Raw genomic sequence first — 23,003 nt, forward strand, 5'->3', positions numbered from 1 at the left:
AAAATTCAGCGTTTGCCTGGCGAAGAACCGGGCTATGCAGACGATCAAGTGGCTTATTGTCACTTAATTGCACCCTGTTCCACGGAGCTACATCGGGTGTCGTAGAAGCTGGATTGTCTATTTCGTGTGCCATGTACCGGGCCAGTGCAGCAGCCGAGCATAGCTTCGATGGCTTAAGAGCGCGCGCGCATCGACGTTGGTGCACCAGTTCGTCAAGAGTGTTCAGTTGGGACTCGGCCTGTAAGGTTGGCGGTGGAGTTATACGTGGTAGTCCTGTTATGGCCCGCATGGCTTCCTGATTAATAGCCTCAAGGCGAGCCCATTCTGTCTTCGTGAAGTGTTGAAACTGGGCTCTGTAGACGAGTCGTGGTTGCAGTACGGAACGGACAAGAAGGCGAGCCATGTCGGTGGGCGCTCCGCCAGATTTCTTCGCAATCCGACGTATCAACTGTATCGTTTCTGCGGTTTGTTGTTTTGCCTTCTTGACCCATGGTCCCACAGATCCGGAAGCATCCATTTCAAGGCCGAGTACATGGAGAGTTGAAGCCTCGTGTAGTGGCTGCTGATCCAGATTTAACTGAAGAGGCAGGAGTGCCAGTACATGGCGCCCATACTTGTTCGCTACTGACATGTACGTTGTCTTGTCCTTGGAAGTTTCAAGCCCTATCTGAGCACACCAGTTCTGTGTTACGTTCAGGGCCTCTCGAAGCGCTTGTTCTTGGCGACAGATTTCAGTATGAACGGACCAAACGGTGATGTCATCTGCATACATTATGTATTGTGCGTTACGTATCGTCGCTAGCTTCCAAGCTAAAGGAAGGAGGGCGATGTTGAAAAGCACTGGTGGGAGCACAGATCCTTGTGGGACACCCCGATGTGCGACAAAATGACCTGCTGCATGGCCAGCCAGGCAAATGGAGAAGGTGTGAGCGTGCAGGAAGGCTTGGACGAATGAGCAGACACGGCTAGGGAACTGAAGCCAATGGAGAATTCGAACAATTGCTTCGTGACTCACATGGTCATACGCTTTGCGGATGTCCATTGCCAGAATAGTGCGAATTCTTCGGGAGCGGCCTCCGATGAGAACCATAGAAGAAAGGTACTCAAGGCCATCCTCAGTGCCCAGATGAGGGCGGAACCGGATTTGGCCAGGATGATACCAGGAGTATCGCTCGAGCCACCATGTAATACGTGTCGCGAGCAAACGCTCCATCAGCTTGCCTAACGTTGAGGTTAGCGCTATTGGGCGCATATAAGCGATAATGTCTGGGGGCTTTCCTGGTTTGGGAATAGGGACCATTTCTGCATGACGCCAAGAATCAGGAATGCCTGCTGTAGCCAAAACTTCATTTATGGCACCTAACATCACATCGAGAAGCTTGCCTTCCGTGTTTTTTTAAAGTTCATACGGTATGCCATCCGGTCCTGGTGCCTTGCCTGGCTTCGACATGTCTATTGCCGCTAAAAATTCCGCCATAGTGAAGGCAGCGTGTATACCCTCGATTTCGGCGAGCGTAGGCGGCGTGCCTGTGTCCGTAGGAAGGCTGTTTTGAACAACGAAAGGAGGTGGTGCTGTGGCCAAAGCAGGAAAAAAACTGTAGGCGACCGTCTCGGCGAATACTGCTGATGTCTGGCCAGATGCTAACAGCGCGCAGGCTACAGGTTCTGGAGGATGCCGACCGCGTTCCATTACACGGAAGGTGCGCCAAATAAAGGCATTGGACGACGAAGGGCCGAGAGAAGAGCACCAGTCCATCCAGCAGCCACGTTCTAAGCGGTGTTCATGGCGCCGAGCTACTGCGGTAAGGCGTTGGGCCTCCAACCGGAGGGCATTTGATGAAGGGTCACGTTCTGATGCAAGTTCTGCTTGGCGGCGCGACGCCCAGAGACGCAGAAGTTGCAAATCTGGAGCGGTTCGCGATTTATCAACCCACGACGTACGGGTTACTTCAACTAGTGCCAATGGGATGGGTCCTGCATGGAGCTGGATACAGTGCTTTCTGATACCGTTCTATATCGATCCCAGTCCACCACTCGACACAGCCGGCGATGGCGGCCTGTTCCGCCCGAGGTGAATCGAATGGTGGTCACTTCCCCAGCAGTCGGGTTCACATGGCCACGAGACGGTCGTCCTTCCTAGCCACCAAGATAGGTCTGGTGAGTGTGGCGGCACGTGAGGGTGGTCACGCCGACGAGTAAGCGCGGACACATTATTAAGCAGCGTGAATTCGGCGTCCATAAATGTGTCCAGCATACACGTACCACGCGCACTGGAAATGGCGTAATCCCATGTGGTGTGGGGTGCGTTAAAATTCCCTGCTATCATGATGGGGCAACCAGAATGTTTCTGTCGTAGGTGCGCCAACCAGCCGAGACACAACCGAGCCGCACGACCACTGAGGGGCGTGCATAGTACGAAACGATGATAATGTCCGTACGTTGGAGACGAACCAATACGGCCACGACTTCTTGCCATAAAGTGCACCACCGAGAAAGATAAACACGGGTCTGATAAAGGGTGGACCGTACATAAGCTGCAGCCTTTCCTGGAGGGACATCAGGCGTAGCACTCCTACGGTCCAGCATTGAAGGCCATGAGTATGCCACAAATCCTGAAATGGGTGGCAGGCCGTTAGTTTCTTGAAGCAGTAGAGCCCAAACACGCAGTTTCCCATATCTGAGACGCTGGCGCAGCTCTCCGACCTTCCCGGCGATGCCGCGGCGGTTCCACTGCAAAATGCCCTCTGGCGCACTTGAAGACATAGCAGCCATCACAGATTGAGGTTGGCCACTAGAACCGAGGTGAGATGCTGGAGCTGTTGCGCAACGAAGTGCAAGAGTTCTTGGGATTAAAGCGACTTTGACATAGATGCTGGGTTAACCACGTGAGCAGGAATCGACGTCGACGTCGAGTGCGATGACCGCGCTCCTTCATGACGACGCTGGAGCAGTGTACGGCGTTCCTTGAGACGTTGGATTTCCTTTTCGAGAGTGGCCAAGCGAGCGTCGATCTCAAATTCTTCAATCGCCAAGGGAGGCGGCGTGTCTTCTATCGATTGTGATGCCCATTGCCGTTGTGGTCGCGAAGTGGACGGCCTAACAGCCGCGCTATATGTAGGTTTGGCTGCATTACTTGTCGCTGTACCTGCTGCTGTCACCTGGCTAGCGTCTTCTTCCAGCGATGCTAGAACGGCGTAACGGTTGTACACGGGGACTTGTTTTATCGATGGCCCTTGAGTGGTGCTTGATTGCTGCCGAGAGTGGCGTTGTCGAGCTTTCTTAGTAGCTTTCAACTTCGTAGGGCACGTCATGGAAGTGATGTCATGATTGTTTGTTTGGCATAGGCCACATCGAAAGGATGCTGATGGGTCAGGCTCCATGGTGTCGTCCTTAGGTGGAAAGGGGCACGGCGACTTCATGTGTCGCTGTTTAAAGCAGGAGTAGCAGTACACAACGGAGGGTTTGAACGGGCACGGGCGCAGTACGCAGCCGTTCAGGCGGGGAATTAGGACCTTGAAACGTGATTAGGCACGTACGAGCGCTACCTAGGTAGCGCGCAGCCACGACCTTGTGCGCAGGCCACGATAGTTCCTGCAGGAGCTTTTCATGTTCTTCGTCATGGTCAACACCATTAACCACATAGCGCCTTAAATCAGTATCACTGGCAAGGTACGCCTGGACTGGAAGGACACATTCTTCTGAGACTCGGATCTGTTGCAGTTCTTCTAGCTTATAAACTAGTGCCATAGCAGGCACCCATACTGAGACGGTATTGGTAGGTTTGTGTAGGGCGAAACCTTGAAATCTGGACATCTCGAGGCAGACATCCAGAGCCGCTTGAATAGTACGGTTGGGCAGAGTGGACATGTCGGGGGCATCTAGCATGAGGCTTGATAACCATTTTGGACCACGATGTCGTTGGCGACACCGGAGGCGTATGTGTCGGTCGAGGGGGTAAGCCTTGTGATGAGCGAAGTCTTTTGGGCGCCGCTGGAGCTGCATTTCCGTCCGTCCGCTGAAAGGCTGGTAGGTTCCGTCGTTCTCTTGGCCGAGGTGTGCGCCGTGACTGCAGGGCTGGTGGTAACCATCCTCAGGTTACTTTCTTCGCACGTTGCACTCGTCCCCAAGATGGAGACGCTCCTGGCAAGAATGGCAGTTACATCGGTAACGTTCCGGACCTTTGACACAGCGGACGACAGCTTCGATGCTCCGTGCCGAGGCGAGTGGCGCGGGGGCACTCGCACTCGTGAAGCCGCACAAGAACTTAGGCTGGACACCGCAGCAGGAGGGTGTAGATGCCGACGAACCTTGTAAATAGGCGCCAGTAGTGATTATGAACCGCCAAAGCGGTCCACAAAAACAGCGTTCCAGTAGCGGGGAAAACACCAACAGACGGGGCTAAAATCTGGAGCTACGGAAAAATACGTCCGATCAGAGCGAGTCCTGGGGGCGTATCCTCCGCCCTGGGTTTTGCTACGATGCCGATCTGCTATCGGCTATGATCGGGCATCAATCGCACTATTCCTGCCTGAGATACGCGCTTATGCGGACCCCTGAGATACGCCCTAATGCTGACGTTGCCTAACGTTGGTTGTTTCGGATTGCTGACTTTCCATTTGAACCGAAAAACGATAAAAAATATTTCGGTTTCACTCCAAAACAAAATAATAAAGAACGTTTCGGTTACGTTTCCGTTAAGTTTCGTTTACGTTTCAATTACGCTTTTAGTTTTTGTTTTTATTTTGTTCCCACAAACTGCTTCCAGGTCTCAAGATCTGGACCAATGGAGCAATATTGGTACTGTTGCATTTACTGCAATGGAGAGAAAAATTGAAGTATGTTTCCCCGGAATACCCGACTCGTATTTAAACTTACTTTAATCCTTACCTTTTTTTAAACTTCTCGGTCCACATTCACAAATCTTCTCTTATGCAACTGCGGTCTGTTATTGGTCATCGCTGTGGCAATAATCTTATTATCTCCTCGATCATTATCCTCAGAAGAAGCAAGTGCTTTCTCTGTACCAGATGCAGGTCTTGCATGGAGGCGTACGAGACATGCTTAAGCAGCTCTGAGGGCGCTAATGGATTTGCGGACCGTGTATTCTATAGTAAAGAAAGTGGTACATGGCTGCTATGTGAGCATATGTATCGCGGCGATCTCTGGAAGGAACAGCCCCTTTAGCAGTTTACTGCAAAAAGTCGACAAACCCTTTAGAAATTGTTGCTGTCGACATCACCAACCCGGTCTCCGCACGGATACAAGCCAAAGACGCATGGTCTTACGTTGCACTTTTCAGATGTGCTGCTTTCGCGAGCGATTCACCTCGAGCTCAGCTTCAATATAACGTCTGGCTGCATTTATACTGTGTTTGCGCTGGTTTGTCATGTGAAGGGGACTGCTTAATGTTATGTATTGCTAGAGTGCATGGAGCTGTAACGAAACGTCGACAGGCTTAAAGGCCAACTGCAACGAAATATCACTTTGGCTCACTTAGTTATAAATGAGTAGTATACTACCACGAGATTTTTTTTCTTTTCTTCGTATTTTTTTCTTTCTTTTTTTAGACCCTACAGAATTTCTTAAAATCGCCGGTGGCGGCAGATCGCATGATTCTAGTCATTGAGCTGGACTGCTCAAGAAGGCGGACATTACTTGCACGAGAAATCGAAATGCATATTGACTAACTAGCAAAAGTTCACAAATTATCCTTGTCATAAATTACTTTGCGGCACATTTTGCAATTCACCAATTGCAGCAGGTGAGTTCGCAAAGCTCTTGGGACGAATTTTTAGGATGACACCGGTTTCAAAATATTAATTCTCAAAGTGCGACGAAATACTTGGGTGTTCCTCTTACTTTTGTGCTTCAATGCGCAAAACCGTGGTTTGGTAGAAAAACCCGTGTGATTCTTTGAATTCATTCTAAGTGTATATGCCTTGCAAACTAACCGACTACCGTTCATAAATTTCAGTAAGTGCCGTAAAGTAATCAATCAGGAAGTTAATTGGTGATTTTTTTAATTATTCGTTATGCATTTGGGTTCTCCTGCTAGCAATGTCTCTCATTTCGAGTAATTCAGCTGATGGACTATAATCATGCTGTCTGCCACTGGCGATATCAAAAATTCTGTCTGATCTAAAAAAAAGCAGCCCGTGTATACCCCTAAAGCAACCTTGGCAAAGCCGCAGGGCTTCTTATTGGCAGCCTCTAAACAGCACCTAAGCAGACGACGCGTGCAGCTGGTAGTTATTGACTATAGCTTAAGTACCAGCATGTATATCCTCTGAACTTTTTCTGCGAGCCATGTGCGCCGCCTAACCTCGGAGGCCATGCCGAGGAGCTGCACGTTCTAGGTCGTGCGTCACTTCCGGCCAGCGATAATGGCAGGGTTTTTTAACAGCGGAGCTGTTTAAGCTTGGCAAAATTCCGGTGTGCCACGCTGAAACGGGCTGAGCGGGGAGGAGCGCGCGCCACGTGCTATGCTCGCGAGCGAGGAGCCTGGTCATTTACGTCATAGCTGCGCCGAACACGTGTTCAACAGAGTCATGTGAAGGCGCTAATGAAAGCGTGGGCGCGGCGGTGCCCGGGCATTTCTCCGCTCTAACGAGATATGGCTCGACCTAAGCGCACCTTGACGTCGGAAGAAGAGGCTGCCCGATGAGAGAAGCGCCTTCAATCCACACGGGAAAGGAATCGCCGTCTTCGTGCCGATCCAGCCTACCTCGCCAACAAAGCCGCCGATATGCGACGTCGCCCAGCTGATCCGGAATACCGAGAACGCGAGAAACAAGCCAAGCGTCAACGTCCAGCCTTGCCATGATAACCTAGCCTTGCCCTGATAGCCCAACCTTACCTAGAAAAATCCAAGTTAAGCCACGTTAAACCTACATACTAGTTGCTAAGGAACGTCGCCCGGCTCTGGTGTTTCTTCAGACTTGGCACCGCTAGTGTCAAGCTGGCCGCATTTTTTTTTTCGATATTAAGAACGGACATCTTGCGATTTTTCTTGACGCTCCCACTCGTTTCAAACGCAGAACTTTACAACCGCATGAGAGCGATTTTGTGCCCGACGGCGATGAGTGACAGCTTCGAGCGACGAAACGGGCCGTCGCGCAAACAGATCGCTCGTTCTTGTCACTCAATCGATCGGTTCTGGAAATCTAGAATTCGTCGCTCGTCGCCCGGAAGTACTATGAGTGACTAGCCAATAGCGCGAAGCCGAAACAGGATGTACATCAGTCGAGTACTACCGATTGTCGCACGGAACGAGCAAACGACTTAATTTTGATACGTGCAAGGATAAGAACCTAGTGCAAGACCTTTAGAAATATTTATGCTGCTTTTTACAGTAAAACACATCATCTTAAATTAATAAAGCACGCGTCACGCCAGTTTCGGCGTGTATTTGCTGCCCTCATACCGGCAACACCGGGGTGACGTCGCTCAAGGTCGTCGCTCGCATGCGGTACGACTTGTAGGCGACGAGCGAACGCGACAGCCATCTCCATCGCGTCACTTGTCGCTGTCGCGCGCAAAATCGCGTGCATGCGGTTTATACTCAAATTTATTAAACTAGGCTATTTTGAGCATACGTATTTTCATTTCGAGATATACTGTCTGGCGTGGAGAATCTGTCTCGTGCGGCACGTTGCAAACGCAGCGAAGTGTGGCGCGACTGCCTCGCTCATCTGGAGATCGCGAGTGGAAGCGCGTGGGTGACGCGTGGGCGCGATTCACAGCAGCCGCCACAGACTACCTCCGCTCGTGCAGCGCTTTGGTGAAGAGACGATGCGCGCTACTCTGCCGCCATCTCATGGCCATCGTCGCCGCAAAGCCCCTCGTGCGCGGCACTACGCTTTCCGCCTCACAGTTTCGCTGCACCCTCCTCCTCCGCTTTCCTCCTCGCTCCTCTTCACTCTCGCCGCTTTTTTCGTCCCTCGCTGCGCTCCGCGTTCGCTCTCATCTTTCGCTGTGCTCGTTCGTTCGGTTACGAGGTAAGATGCTGACGCTCGCCGCAGGAACGGGCGCCCAAGAGCTGCGCTCTAAAAGATGTCGCGAAACGCATCGGCACCAACAGGACCTCATGGAAGCTTATTGTGCCGAATGCCCCCGGTAGGGATGAAGGTGGGAGTGGATTTTCCAATCATGAAGGCTCCGCTACGTAAAAGCTGTGGCAGAACCTGCCTGACTTGGCAGAAATTGTAACAGTGCTGACAGACGTCGAAGTAGTCAACTCCAGGCCTCTGACTTTCATCGAGATAGACGGAGCAAAGTCGTGCCCTTTGACGAAAACATTTATTGCTTGGATGTCGGCTCACTACAATTCCATACGAATACGGTTGAAATCACCGGTTAACTCAGAACGAGACGTGCATACAGGAAGCTTCTCGCAAACAACTCCTGGAAGCGATGGCGAAAGAAGTATCTGCTGCAACTCCGGCCTGTTCATTTCGCAATTATGAGGCCAACCACTGACCTAAATGTGGTCGATGTCCTGATCGCACGCGCCGTAAGATAACCCAGACAGCTATGAACGTTCGGAAGGGTTATGGAAGTTTTCAGGAGCCCGTTCGGTTACGCCGTTCCTGCAAGCTGAAACAGCAAGGAGGGGTGATTACACCCATATCTCTCCAAAAACTGCATCCCCTTCAACTACGTGCCTAAGTTCATTCTTATTTCCCGCGTAGTGCGGGTTTTTATTTGCCCGCGTCGTGCGGGTAAAAAGAAGAGGAAGTGGCGCCCGCGGAAGAGAATCGGGGACACCTGATTACCAGCGGGACATTCACAGCCTCAGTCAGTTTTATTGAATGCTTTTGTTTAACCTGTCGATAGAGCCGAGTTCGTGTGCAGCCGACTACAGTACGCCATCTTCACCAAGCGTTCATTAGCAAACAGTTATACCGACTCTCAATTGGTTCCTGTACGGCACGCAGCATGGGCGTGTTGCCTCTGTGCTCGCTCATAACCAACTGTCACTCGGATGCGCTTATGATGCCAAGCCAAACCCGCACTGGGGACCAGTCGGTCTTCTATATAAACTTCAATCGTGTATATACTGATGGAGGCAAAAGGCGTAGCACATCAGAAACAGGACACAAGAGGAAGAAAACAGACAACACACACGTTTGGCGCTATTTATTGCGGAATCCCAGCAAACATATATACCACTCTCTCGCCTGCAATAGAACACGTGCTCCGAGCAACCTGATAGCACATTTCGCTACAGAATGTGAAGGAAGTGAAAAAAAATAATAATAATCATGTCATACGCATAAATTCCACCTCTCTTCCCGATAATTAAATGGGTGGTTTGCTGATACAAGACCCACCGCAGGTAGCGATGTGATATGTTTTCTTGCTCTTGTTTCTTCATGTTTTCATGTTTTTTTCCTACATGTTTTCTTCCTCTTCTGTCCTGTTTCTGATGCGCTACGCCTCTTGCCTTCATCGTGTTATACCAACAAGCCCAACGTGCAACGTTAGTCAACGTGTATATACTATTTGTACGCATACCTCAGACTACTGTGTGATGCCTTGTTCAGCGTGTTTGCCATATCTATATCTACCTATGTACACATGCCTCAACATACCGGCCTTCCATTCTTTTGCCCAGCCTCAAATTTTCTTGCTTTTTCTGTCTTTTCATCTGTAGGCCACTCTGTCACAATGTATGATGGATCCGGTGTCTCTGGAGCGTTCAAACTCCGGAACTCTTCCTTCTATAAGTTCCGTTCTCTAATTAAACAAAACGCGAGCGAAGTAAAGGCACCATAGTTTTAACATCTTTCAATACAAGGCGGAATTGCTTATTTTACCTTGGAGATTACCTTTGCCTACATACCCACCATGTTTGCTTAGTCGCTATGGTGTTGGGCTTAAGCACGAGGTCACGGGATCGAATACCAGCCACGGCGGCCGCATTTCAATGGGGGCGAAATGCAAAAACACCCCTGTACTTCGATTTAGGTGCACGATCAAGAACTCGAGGTGGTCCAAATTATTCCGGAGTCCCCCACTGCGGCGTGCCTCATAACCAAATCGTGGTTTTGGCACGTAAAACCCCATAATTAAATTTTTTAACCATTCCATACATAATATGCTTAAAATTTTTGTCCCTGACAGGCAGTCTCTCGTGCCATCGGGTCGTGAGCACTCGGGATAATTTTGCGCTTCTTTTTTTTCCCCTTTTTTTTTCTTTTTTTTCCTCGCTTTTCGTTTTTTATTCTTTCCGTGCAAGGTCGACTGTATGAACATGACGACCGCCCTCTCATCTGCAGATGACGATCCAGTGGTGGAAGAGGACGAAGCTGAGGCACCATCGTACGTGGGTCAGGAAGGCGGGCAAGTGGAGCTGCCGTGCGCCGCCCTTCACGCTCGGCAGGCCGCCACGCAGGCATCGCCCGTGCGCGTCGAGTGGCACCGGCGCGGCGACGTGGACCCAGAGCCCGTGTACGCGGTCCATTTCCCGGGCCGCGCCAACCTAATGCAGGGCCGTCACCAGCCGCGAAAGGACTGGTCGCCGCGTGCCTACTTCGCCGTGCTTGGATCACCAGCCGCACTCAAGGTCAAGGCTCTGGGCCTCGCCGATGCGGGCGTCTACACCTGCCGGGTGACACGCTCCGACGGCAGTGTTCAGGCGTCCATCGTCCGCCTGTCCGTACTCGGTGAGCGTTTGGCTTCCTCCACGGTCTTTCCGGCATGTGCCCCCCGCTAGCCCGAGTGTATACCGACGTTCGGCAGGCTTAAATAAAGGGGAAGGAAGCAGCACGATTACTCTAATATGCCAAGGTCCCCACACTCGCTTTCCGGGAGAGTGAAAGTGCAGATCTTCTCTGAAGCCGCAGCGAGAAGCTTAGAGAAGCTAGAATTCCGTATTCTAAGGATTCATTGCTTCTCATTGATGACAGTTACTAACTTTGGCATTTTATTGCGTGCTAAATTTAATGTACATCTACAATAGAAAGGGAGAAGTCGAAAGAAAGAGCTTCCGAGCATTCTATTCGATTTTCGGCAAATCATGTCTAAGTGCCGTTCAAAACATTTTACGCTCTAAGCACAGCACAACTCTGTCTGTTTGCTGGGCGCTTTTGATAGTCTTCATCTTCCTTGCCCGTTGCTGGAAGTCGAGCTTACTTTGTGCTGCATTTACTTGAACGTGTCTTGTGTCTTGAAGCATGTATGTTCAAGTTATTGGACCTACATGGTTCAGATACGCGTGCCACTCAAGAAATCATGGGCCCTCACATACTTTCCACTGTGCTTTCTAATTCCTTGTATTTAGAGCTACAATAAGTCGACAAAAAAAAAAAAAAGCGGCGAACTTGCATTTGCTTAACAAACGCAAACCCGCATATATGCAGTCGCATTCCTGTATTTTTCTCTTGCAGTGAAATAATATCCAATTACGAAATACACGTTCAATGCACAAATATTGATGTATTTGCAAATATGGTAACGAATGAGTAATTGAATTTCCGTGTCTGAAACAAAGTTCCCTTCAGATATGCGTGTGTACGCCTCCAACACCGGCCCACGTTGTGCTTCTGATGCCAGCCACGTCCGCCGCGTTGTCAGTAACGAAGTAACATACGGCACCATGTTTTCCCTAGCAGAGATGAGCTTGCAACTCCGCAAGGCTATTGTGTTGTGCACTGAAAGTTAAACATCGAGAACTCACCAATAGACATGCCCGAAACAGTATGAATAACGTCCACGCTGTTTCTTTTATATATATATATATATATATATATATATATATATATATATATATTGGAAGCGAGCCGCACTTGGGCAGTAAGGGTGCGCACCGCGCGTTAGGCTAGTGTAAATTGAGTTAGAAAGAAAAAGTAAGACAGGACAGGAAGCGCGTGGGAAATAAAAGCTGCAAGGTGGGCACGGCTCTCTTGGCCATGAGAAAATATTGCTGCAGAAATGACAGCATTACGAGAAAAAGCAGCGGCCAAACTGGACGCTAGCGAGAGTGTCGTTGAAAAATGCATAGGGTTTAAATTTCAAAGGCTCTATCAGCTGCTTTCAGCAGGCGCGCATGTGAAGTCCCCGTGAAACTCAGGTGCGAGAGGAGAGCGGGCCTGGTGTGCGTATTCCCACCACCGAAAACAATAAATGTGTTGTCTGCTCCTTGTCTAACGTCCGCGTCCACGTTCGTTGCTATGACTTTGCATCGAAAAAGTGTGCAAGGAATTCAAAGCAGGGACAGCGAGGCGGAGAAGGAACAAGCGCGTTGCTCACTGCGTGCTCGCCCTTTTCTTTCTAGAACATGTATTGTCGGCTAAGCTTTTTCTGTTGCAAGAAAGAAACTGTTCAAATGCAAGGGGCGTTCAAACACTTGCGCGGAGTGAATTCGAAGCAAAAAAAAAATATAGCGGTGGAAGTATAAAGGGTTTGGCAGTTTGAGCGTGAGAATGGCCATCTTATCCGCGCTTCTCGTGTCGAGGAAAAATGTCTCTTGTCGGCCTTCGAGAGAAACCTCGCTTAGCGAGAGAGCGCTTATTCGCTTCGCTTCTTTTGTTTTCTTCCCCCATTCTTCCGGAACGTACGCTTGGCCCGACCGAAACGGTGCTGCAAAAGATAAAAAGACGCCATCTATCAAAAATGCGTGCCCTGTCTTTGCCGTGCTTCCGGCTCGGCTGGAAGGCCCTAAGAATAAAAAGCGAACCGTTCGTTTAGAGTGTCGCTTTCTTTATTAATTGTCTGTCACATTGGGACCGCGTTCGGTTAGACGATAATGCTGTTCCTCGTCTTTTGTATTAGAAAGGCGGGTTATTATTAAGAACAATCAGTTCTCGGGAAAAGACTCTCCCGTTCCGTCTGGGACGCGTTATTGAAGAACAGTTTTGAACAAGACGCCAGAAATTATTCCTTCAGTGCCCCGTTTTGAAACTCCATAAACAATGGCACCTCACTGCTTGTTTATCTTGTTCTGTCAAACCACTCGACGTTGCCCTGACGTTGCTCATGAATAATGCGATTATGTTCTGACAAGAGAACGACGCGCGCAAATGAGCACGCAGCCACACGTTCATGCCTCGCACAAACATAATAGAAAATTAATTGCGAGTCGCACACGAACTACTGCAGAATGAGTAAAAGAGGCTAACAGATGGTGTCTCTAAGGAGCAGCGACACGTCGCTGTTTCAGCAAAAGACAGTCCACGCAATTACAATTGAGGAAACGTTAATGGCGCTAAAAACATAAAATATTAACAAGTGGATGTCAGCTAGGGATTAAAGGGAAAAAAATTAAAACCATCACTCCAAAATTGTGAATTGCACGCAGCTTGTACGTCGAGCGTTTATAATGAGAATAACACTAAAGGGCACTGTAAAGAGAAATAATAAATAAACGAAAATTAGTACGTCACACTTCTGGAATACCAAATGTGGTGCCTTGATAAGCCGGAGAGGATACGAAAATAAAACATGGGTGTTGACGTCACATTGAAGTTTCCGTGCTCGGTGACGTCGCACGCTCTGCCAGCGTCTCCCCAGTGGGTTATTTATTTACTTATTTATTTATTTAGTGCCGATAAGAAAATGGTTGAATAGCAATTTAAAGGAAGCAAAAACTCTCGCTCTCTGGTGTGCGAAATTGTCAATAAATCAGCGATATTACGCTCACGGCATCGGGGGTGCAGTTTTGGTGCGAGACATGAAAAGACGAGTTTCATCTCATTTTTCTCCTTTGGTATACGAGAAATTTTGGGCAAAAACATACAGATAGTGCTTAGAAACAATACTGTATCTGTATATAATTATGTTTTCCATTTGTCTTTAGTGACTCTTTAAACTGATCGCACGCAGCTCTAAATGTAGTACAATTTTTGTTATCTAATTTGCTGCGGAATATTCAAAAGCTAGTGAAATGTGAATACGTCTCAAGTATATACGTGTTTACTACAATTATTACGTCTTTATTAAATCTACAAACGAATTGGGTTCATTTGTGACACGCACCACTTATCTTAATTTAAGGCAGTGCTTTTGTGCGACATGGCAAATTGCTGCAAGAGCTTTCTGTCACTTCACTGTTGGAAATGTTTGAGAGGCAATTTCGACTAATACACCTCTGTCAGTAAATGCATACGAACAACGCGTTAAAAAGACAGGCGCAACTGCAAACGTTACGGGAATCACGGTTTTGTCAGCTTGTTCTTCTCTCTCACTTCGTATTGTTACGGGGAGAAAAGACGCTTGACAATATATCTGCAAAATATTTATGCAATATATTTACAAAAACGGGCAGGAGACAGGCATACAAGACGAAGCCCGTGCGCGCGACTATCGGCTATCGTCGTCTTCGTCAGTCCTGCCATCATCGTTCGCTACTGCAGCGCCTCGAAGCATGACCCCTGGCGGCGAAGGCGCTGTTCCGGCGCTTGCTAGGTTCGAGTGATATCGCTTCAGTCGAGCGACGTCAATGATAGCAGAGGAGGATTGCGGTGTGGAGGTATCGAGAGGTTGTATCTCGTAGGTCATGTCTGTCACTTGACGCAAGACACGGTACGGGGCTGAATAGGCAGAAATCAGCTTGCTAGTTTCCAAAGAAGCACGATGTCATCAGGGTTAAAGTGGACGTCGTGGTGATGAGCGTCATTTATGCATCGTTGCTTTTCCTGGGAAGTGGTCAGACGCAGGCGTGCAATTTCACGTGCCCCTGCAGCTCTAGATGTGGCATCACGGGCATATTCTGACGTTGTATCGAGAACGGCTGGGAGGATCGCGTCAAACAGTAGTACAGGGTCTCGTCCATAGTATGTTTGTCAGTCACTACGCTCGTGCGAGGTCGTTTCGTCTGTGTGTGTCATTCTTTTCAGTCTTTTCTACGCCTCTGTCATCGCTATACATTTCTCAGCTTAAAATATGCGCGGCCTGCGTTGGTTTAGGCGCTGTATGTTTTTCCTTATGTTCTGTGTGGAGGGCTACTTCATTTACAAAAAAAAGGTCTTACGTTGCCCAATATATTCCTATACATAACCATGGAGTCATTCTTAAAAGCACATGTGTGCACATATCCATTTACTCAAAGCCCGATGTACATCTGTACAAAAATAGGTGCATGTATATATACGCTAGCAAAAAGTCAATATGCCGTGCATGTTTGAATTTGGATACATAAACACACACACACACGTACATATATAGTGCTAAAATTAGTGTTTACTCCTGTCACAAATAAACTTGAAATTGCAACAACGGTCGCTAGGCATCGAGTACTGGGCAAACATTTGGGCGTTCGGTGAATAGTGCCCGTTGAGCTGTCCCTACGTAGTATACCGACTTGGCTGTCGTCTCTCCGTTGAGCAGCGCACACAGGTTTTCTAACACAGTACCCGGCTTTACAACGGCGTCAAAGTATGTGCAAGCGTTGTGTTGGTAATCGGGATAACTAAAGTCGTTTCTGAGCTCGTTTGGGTTTAAGGCTCTTGAAATTTGTTTCAAAACTCTAACCTAATATATAGCGGCGGTCTAACGTCCGAAAGTATCTTTATGTTAGACCCGATTGTGCATTGATTTTCGCTATACGTAACATACGTGTACGTCCCCCGCAATGCACTTGGCGCGCGCAGATTGTACTTACGTTCCAACTATATGCGCTCGTTGTATATATGTATATATATATATATATATATATATATATATATATATATATATATATATATATGACGGAAAATTGACTACAGGATGGTCGAACGGGCAGTTTCGCGCAGTAACCGGCATTACTGCAGGTGCACCAAAGCGAAGGTAATGGGTAAAGCTGAAAGCGTATGTCGAGTGTGGCGTGCCCGTACTCGGGGATATAAAACGTGCCATCTACTAAAATTTCTTCCCTCTCATTGCGTGTAGACGAATTTGGTTTGTCTGCGCTTGTTTTTTTAAGCAAATATGGCAGTTATAGGGCACCCTTGAGCCGCCGCGAACAGTCATCAGACAGACATGAGCTTCTGCGGGAGACGCATACCACTTGCCGCTGCTTTTAGTGATGGAAAAAGAGACATGGCGATATTATAAAGTATTTCCGATAAAATTAAACCGCCGCCCGCTATTTCCGAAAAGCAAGAGCGGCTATTTGCGCCTCTTGATGCTTTACAATTGGTTCTATACTGAAGTTCGAAATTTCAAATTTGAAGTTTATTTTAGGCAACCAGAAAAGGAAGATGTACAGATAGGGGACCGTCAAAAAGGCATAAAGTCCTGACAGAGTGCCGGCCCCCAAAAACCCAATTCACCCCCAAAATGACACATGCTCAGTGTAAAATTCAATAAAAACAGGTACATGTGCACACACACCACAATCACACACACACGCAAGAAAAAGCGACAGCAGCAGGCACAAAAAGTAGGTAGTTACCGTCACATTTTTGTACATTAGATATATAGAAAATAAGAAGTATTATATTGAAGAGACATAAGAATATATAAGCGAACCGAAAAGACGACATATTTAGTGGCAGTAAATAATAGCGGAAGATTGCTTTTTTGTGACTTCAAAATGGGCCTCTTATATACGCTACTGTCTGCGTTTGCTTCTTTCTTTCGTTCTTTCTTTCTTTCTCTCTTTCTTTCTTTCTTTCTTTCTTTCTTTCTTTGTATCTCTGTTTGTTTGTTTTTCATAAACGATTGGTCATAGAGGCGTCCTTGTGAGTTTTCTGAACATGTACCATTCACCTTCAAAAAACTTTTCTAGCGCAAGAAACGACACGGACGATAAAGAAGCACACGCGGACAGCGCGAACTCTCAATTGAACGTTTATTTCACAAGGCGTGAACGCCAAGGAAATGCGCATGTGCAACAAGAAAATGGGGAAATCAAAAAGGCAGTGGAAAAGTTATTTGAAGATGAATCAAGACTAACATCTCCTACTTTCAGTTCTTTTATATGTACCATTCGCCACGTTTATGTAGCTTGATCACGTTACTCACATAGGTTTTCTCAAAAGTGTAGCAGTAAATAGCTTTTTACGCCTATGCACTAATCAAAAGCTAGATATAATGAAAATCAAGCTCAGGATATGCATTAAAGTATGTGTCCATTTTTACTGCCCGAGAGTAACAAACATTGTGCAGTAGTGCACCAAGTTGGGCTAGTTGGTTGAAGTTCATATTAGAAAGACAACACGTGCGCAGTTGCTGCACGTGTTGTCTTTTTCGTCCTCCTTTGTCCCTGTTCATAGCGCAGTTAAAATCTTTCTAATATGAGTAACAAACATGGCACCCGCCGAGGTGGCGTAGTGGCTTTGGCGTTGCGCTGGTAAGCCTAAGGGCGCGGGATCGAATCCCGTCCGCGCGCGGCCGCATTTCGATGGGGGCGAAATGGAAAAACGCCCGTGTGCCGTGCATTGGGTGCACGTTAAAGAACCCCAGGTGGCCGAACATAATCCGGAGCCCCCCACTATGGCGTGACTCATAATTGTATCGCGGTTTTAGCTCCTAAAACCCCAGAATTTCATTTCAAAAACCTGCCTCGGGGCATTTCTGTCTTCATAAAATCAAAAACGGCTTTCATTTGTTTTACTGCAACATTTCTTAATTTTGGCTTTTGAGTTGTTGATCTAGATAACGCCTCCTGAGTGTTTCAAAGTTCATCTTCCCGGCAAACTGCCGTCGGCAACACATGGGATTATGGATGGACGGAAAAATGATTAGGAAATTGCAGAGCTCGCTACCGTATCGTGGAGGCCGTTGAGGTGAAGGGAAATTGAAAATACAAAATCGACATGTAGCACGTCGTAAATAGTGTTATAAAAATTGTGTGGGACTAAGTATAGCAGCATTTCTTCAGCATTAATCCTTAGTCTCTTTCATACATTGTGTGGCCGCAGGAGTGTTGCTGCCAGCACAATAAGATAAATGAGCAGAATTATTGAATGCACGCCTAACAGACGCGCAGATGTATGTATGTATGTATGTATGTATGTATGTATGTATGTATGTATGTATGTATGTATGTATGTATGTATGTATGTATGTATGTATGTATGTATGTATGTATGTATGTATGTGTGTGCGTGTGCGTGTGCGTGTGTGTGTGTATGTATTACTACAGCGACATAAGACGTTTGCTTATAAGAGGTGGAAGAGAGGAAGAAGAGAGGGAAAGACAGCGAGGGTAGCCAGTGTCTTTTTTTAAATACGTACAAGAACATTGGTGAATTGAGTTTGCTATATCTCAGTTCGCTTATTTCACGTGAACTACATGCATAGAGCCACGTAGTGCGTTGCTTATGTCAACTTTGGTGCTTGCTTGTGCGCGGGGAGGAAGAGAAGGGGCACATTTGTTTATTTTTTTATATGTTTAGTTATTCATTCGAGTGTCACAAACCGTCAGAGAGCTTTTTTTTAAGAACAGTGTGTTTCTCAGCTCGCGTGGGCGCTTGTAACACTTGTGGCGCAAGAGCGTGGCGCGGTACGTATAGTTCCAAAAAGAGAAATAAAGAAGAGAAAACCCTACGCTCGTACACTGCCGGTTATCTTGCGAGCTGTCTGCCGAACGTAAGCGAGAACACGCCGCGCGCTTGTTGCCCCATCTTCAGAAGCGGCGCCGGGATGCATTTGCTAAAAGCTGCGCGTTCGGTGTCCGCTCTTCTCACTCAGCTCGCCGGCTGGCCTGGATGATCCTAGAGGTCACTCGCCCTAATTACTGAGCGCTGGCGCCAAGCGATGGCCGTGGAAAACACCTTTACCTTTTGTAATTCAGCAATGGAGAGCGGGGCTTCGTGACACGCCCCGGTCCCGTCTTTGTTTTTGAGCGACCGTCGCACGCAGGGAGACAGCCGGCAAGCCGCCGCGTTCACCACCCTCCACTCGCTCCATTTTCCTTGCAAAATGGTCGCCTGTCACCTTCGCTCCACTGATGTCTTCGGTGCGGCCGCTGCTTGGCTGGGGGCACACGCAGGTCAGCTCGAACTGCAGGCGCATACACAGCCCCCCGGCGATTCAGATTTTTCCTTTGTTTATTTTTATTTATTTCAGCCTTTCTCGCTTCCTTCCACGTACTCTCTTTTTAAGAGCAGACAAGCGCGGTTTTCGGGCCGTTTTCCTGGCGCCGGACGACGTGCAGCGAAATCGGGCGGAAAGTCTGTCGGCAAGACATCGCTTCTCCTGGGTTTCTTCACGATTGGCTGAGCGTTTAGGTTTTGACCCACGGTTTCAGGGCCAGTTGACTCCTGCAACGGTCGAGCGGGCAAGTGAAAGATTGCTTTTCTGTCAGCCACTCTCGTCTCCGCTTATTCTTTGTTTCTTTTGTCGTTCTATACTAGCTGGGCGGTTTATACCTGAAGGGATTGACGAGGCGCCAATGGTTCCTTATCGCTTGGCTTCTGGTACGCGTAAGCGTGTGTCCCTTAAACTAGTACGTTGTGGTCGCGATTTCATCTTCGTCATATTTCTTCGCCATCGACCGATTTCTCGGCAAATTGGGACGCTCGCGCAGCCATTATATTGCACATCGGTTACTTGTCGTCGTATATACGTGCGTTTTTCGTTTTCAATTATTAAATAATGCAATAAATATTCTTTATATTTCCTTTGAGTTTGCGTGTGTTAATTTGGCAGAGAGGCATGGTATCTCTACACTCACATCTCCAGGGCTTATGCAGTGTTCGATAACATTTCGTCCACTCATATAGTTGCACGATTGACATATCTCCACAGACCATCAAACCTTATGCCGTAGTTAAGGGCATGTACCAGTTTAACATTGTTAATAGCAGTAAAGAGAAGGTCATACTTATTTTGCTTTTAACTTGATAACTCAAGTACCCCTCCCCACCCTCCTCTCTCTCCCTCTCTTTTTCTTTAGAAGAAGTATTTACTGATTCTAGAGGTTCAACGTTCCAAAGCAAAGCCGGAGTTATGACTGATGTTATAGTAGAGGGCTCCCAATTTATTAAGACCCCCTGCGGTTTTTTAGCGTGCATCAATAGCTCGTTACACGAACGTTCTTTGCACGCAGCCCACACCAGAATGTGACTGCCGCATCCGGGAACAAAACCCACGATGTTCAGCATGCAGAGAGAGAGAGAAAACAATAGGTGAAAGGCAGAGAGGTTAACCAGATTAAGTGTGCAGTTTGCTACTCTGTACAGGATGATGAGGTACGTAATGGCAGAAAAGATAAGAAAACAAGAGGAGATAAAAAAGGGAACGCATCAGTTCGCACACACTATAGTTTTTCGATCAGTTCCGTTGCCTTTAAAAAGCACACGAGTGCTTTTAAAGCAGTTCGGGTCGACGTCGGCTATAACCAGGGTCCAAGAATGGTGCAGAACTCCATAGCCACAGAGACCCAACGGCAGGTAGGAAAACGAGCACGAAAGATACGTTTTAGCTAATAATTACTCTCTAGAAATGATAGAGGTAATTGGCATTTTTCTTACCAATTAACAGCAGAAAACGCAGCAATTCAAAAAGAAAAATAAAGGAAGGAAAGAAGGAAGGAATGAAAACGTCAACAAGCCCAATATTCAATATTCAATATTCGTTGAATATTAAGCTTCAATATTCGTTGAAAGGTTGTTTCTTATGTGTGTCCTAGTGCGTGCTTTAATATCTGAACCGTAGGAGCACGTAGCATCGCTTAAATGAACGGCAGATCACTGAATAATCAAAATTGAAACTGTAACCTCTTATATTACGCATTCATGACGTATTAGAAAAAAAAGTACAAGCAGTCTGAACTATTTTTGTTGTGGTAAAAGAAGGTAGCGATAGCAGGCTTCGTTGAAACTAGAGGATACGGAGGGAAAAAACGCTAGAAATATTTCAGGCATCATTTTACCAGATAAGAAACTATTCGCATTACCGAACTTCAAAAACTAAACTGAACATGATTGGAACTGTGATGTTGAGTGTCTTAATTATGCCAGCCCTCGGATTAATGCTTATGGAAGAGACTTATTTTCTTTTTTCTTCCATTTCTTTCTTCTTTATCGCAAGCGAATTCTGCCATTATTTAAACGCAAGTGACTCGTTTATGGCAGTGGGTGCCTCGTCCTGTTTCTTCTAGGCGATAGTATTCAGCCCTAAATGCTGGCCCTGCGCTTTGTCCTATAGCTGTTTTGCATAAGTTTTGCTTTCTGAGCTTAGCTATTACACCTGCCACCAGCTTACTCCGCGGAGCGATACATTTCCTCGGAGGCGAGCACATCAGAGGCAGAAAGACAGAAGCAAAGGGAAATGGGTCCAATAATATGAGGCTAACCATAATTGATGGTTTGCCGAAATTAAATCGAAAATCTTCCAGGGCAAAACGTACATAGAGGAACACCCACGTTTGAAGCGGCAGCCTGCATTGAGCTTTAATTTTTTTTTTCTTTTTTACCTCTTCAGCTATATGCTGTATTATTCCTTCTTTTTTCGCTCGTTAGCTTCCAGCAATTTTCGCTAAGTGTGCGCCCTACACTTGATCTTTTTTGGAGCATTAGGGCACATTCTTTACGACGAAAAGCGCCCCGGAAGCAAAATAAATGGGGCCGCTTCTAGCGCGCGACGAGCCTGGCGCTGACGTGAGCGACGGCGGCCCGGGAAACGGTGCATAAGAAAACCCGCTCAGAGCCGCTTGCCAGGCTGCAGGCACCCGCCGGCTGCAATGCAACTCCGAACGAAAGGAGAGACGAAGTGACGGGCGTCTGATGAAGTAGAAATGGGAAAAAAACAAAAAACAAAACAAAAAAACACGCAGAGTGAGAAGATGAAAAAAGGGGGAAGAGTGTGAGGGGGAGGAACAGGACGCGGAGAAGAAGCCCTAGAAGATCGCGGCAGCTCAAAAGCCGCGAACAATCGGCGCCCGCACTGCGAACACAATGGAACGGAAAATCTATCGCGACTTGCGGGTAAGACTAATAGAGCGGTGGCCTGGGCGCCTCGCGGAGAAAGACGCCGCCGTTGCGACTTCAGAACCAAGCTTGCGTTTGACTATTGAAAGGAGTGCGAGGCTGCGATGGGCATGGAAGGGAAGCGAGTGGCGCGCCGCGTTGGGGGCCATTTCGCCCACTTTTAAGCTATTAAGAGCGCCCACAATCGCTGCGCTCTGTCTTTGTAGGCGCCCGCCATCCATCACTTGCAGCATGGCTGCCGAGAGCGCTTGACTTGGCCGCGCTTGGAAGAAGAGAGGAAACCAGCAGAACTGGGAGGGCTGCACTATATACTCGGAAGAAGAGCGCAGGATGCGCGCCAATTCTCTTTTTTCTTTTTTTTTGAGAAGCTCGTCCGCACGCGCCTCTGCCCCTCTCTTTTCGCCATTCTTCGGACTGGCCACGTTTCCGTAGTTCCGAAGACCTCCACACAGAACAGTGTTCGAAAGACGGAAGGAAAATCGTCGATAAAAAGAAATTATCTGTCTGGCACAAAGAAAGACTTACAATTTTGAACCACGCTCAGAAATGAATAAATATAGCTTTCTTTCGGGATCTGCTTTGTGCCTTAAAGAGAGGACCGATTTCACATACACCACTCGAGTCAAGAAAGCAGAGCTAAGTTGTGCCGGAAAGTTTTGTGTGCGCAGAATAATAGCCTGAGACAGGCTAAACGGAAAAGACAAAAAAAATCTCTGAGCAGTCAATAGTACTTCTGCAAGAACATGAAGGCTGTTTAATATGAGTGTTGCCACCACTTTCATTCCACCTATGACACGAAAAAGAAAGAATAGACGTAGAAGCGAATTCGCCGGCATAAAACGGCGATGTTTAATACGATTCATGCATGATCGAGCGACCAGTTATTTCTTTACTTGTTTATCCGTCTAACGTCACGTTTCTCGCGGCAAATTTCTTCAGCCGTCCCCTTCGTGACTGGGCTGTGTTAACGTGGCGCAAAATTGTGTCTCAATTTTCACTGGGGCATTAATTTCCTAGAAATGACAAGTCTGCTGCGGCGCGCATTTTCCTCAGGCACGATACGGCAGACTGGCCATGCAGGATGAGCGTCAAGCGGCTTTACAGACGAGTGGGCCGCCAGTGAAAGCGCACACGCTCCCTCCCCGC

At 47.6% G+C, this 23,003-nt stretch overlaps 1 protein-coding gene across 1 annotated transcript in view; it reads left to right on the forward strand.

Moving 5' to 3' along the window:
* The window catches only part of LOC119449468 (hemicentin-2-like), a 549,353-nt gene that overhangs the window by 44,609 nt on the left and 481,741 nt on the right, over positions 1-23,003 (forward strand). The window contains exon 2 of the mRNA XM_037712679.2: positions 10,281-10,667. Coding sequence (XP_037568607.2) covers positions 10,281-10,667 — 387 coding nt within the window. The remainder of the gene's footprint in view (positions 1-10,280; positions 10,668-23,003) is intronic.

Source organism: Dermacentor silvarum, chromosome 1, assembly GCF_013339745.2.
Source record: "Dermacentor silvarum isolate Dsil-2018 chromosome 1, BIME_Dsil_1.4, whole genome shotgun sequence".
NCBI classification, from domain to species: Eukaryota; Metazoa; Arthropoda; class Arachnida; order Ixodida; family Ixodidae; genus Dermacentor; species Dermacentor silvarum.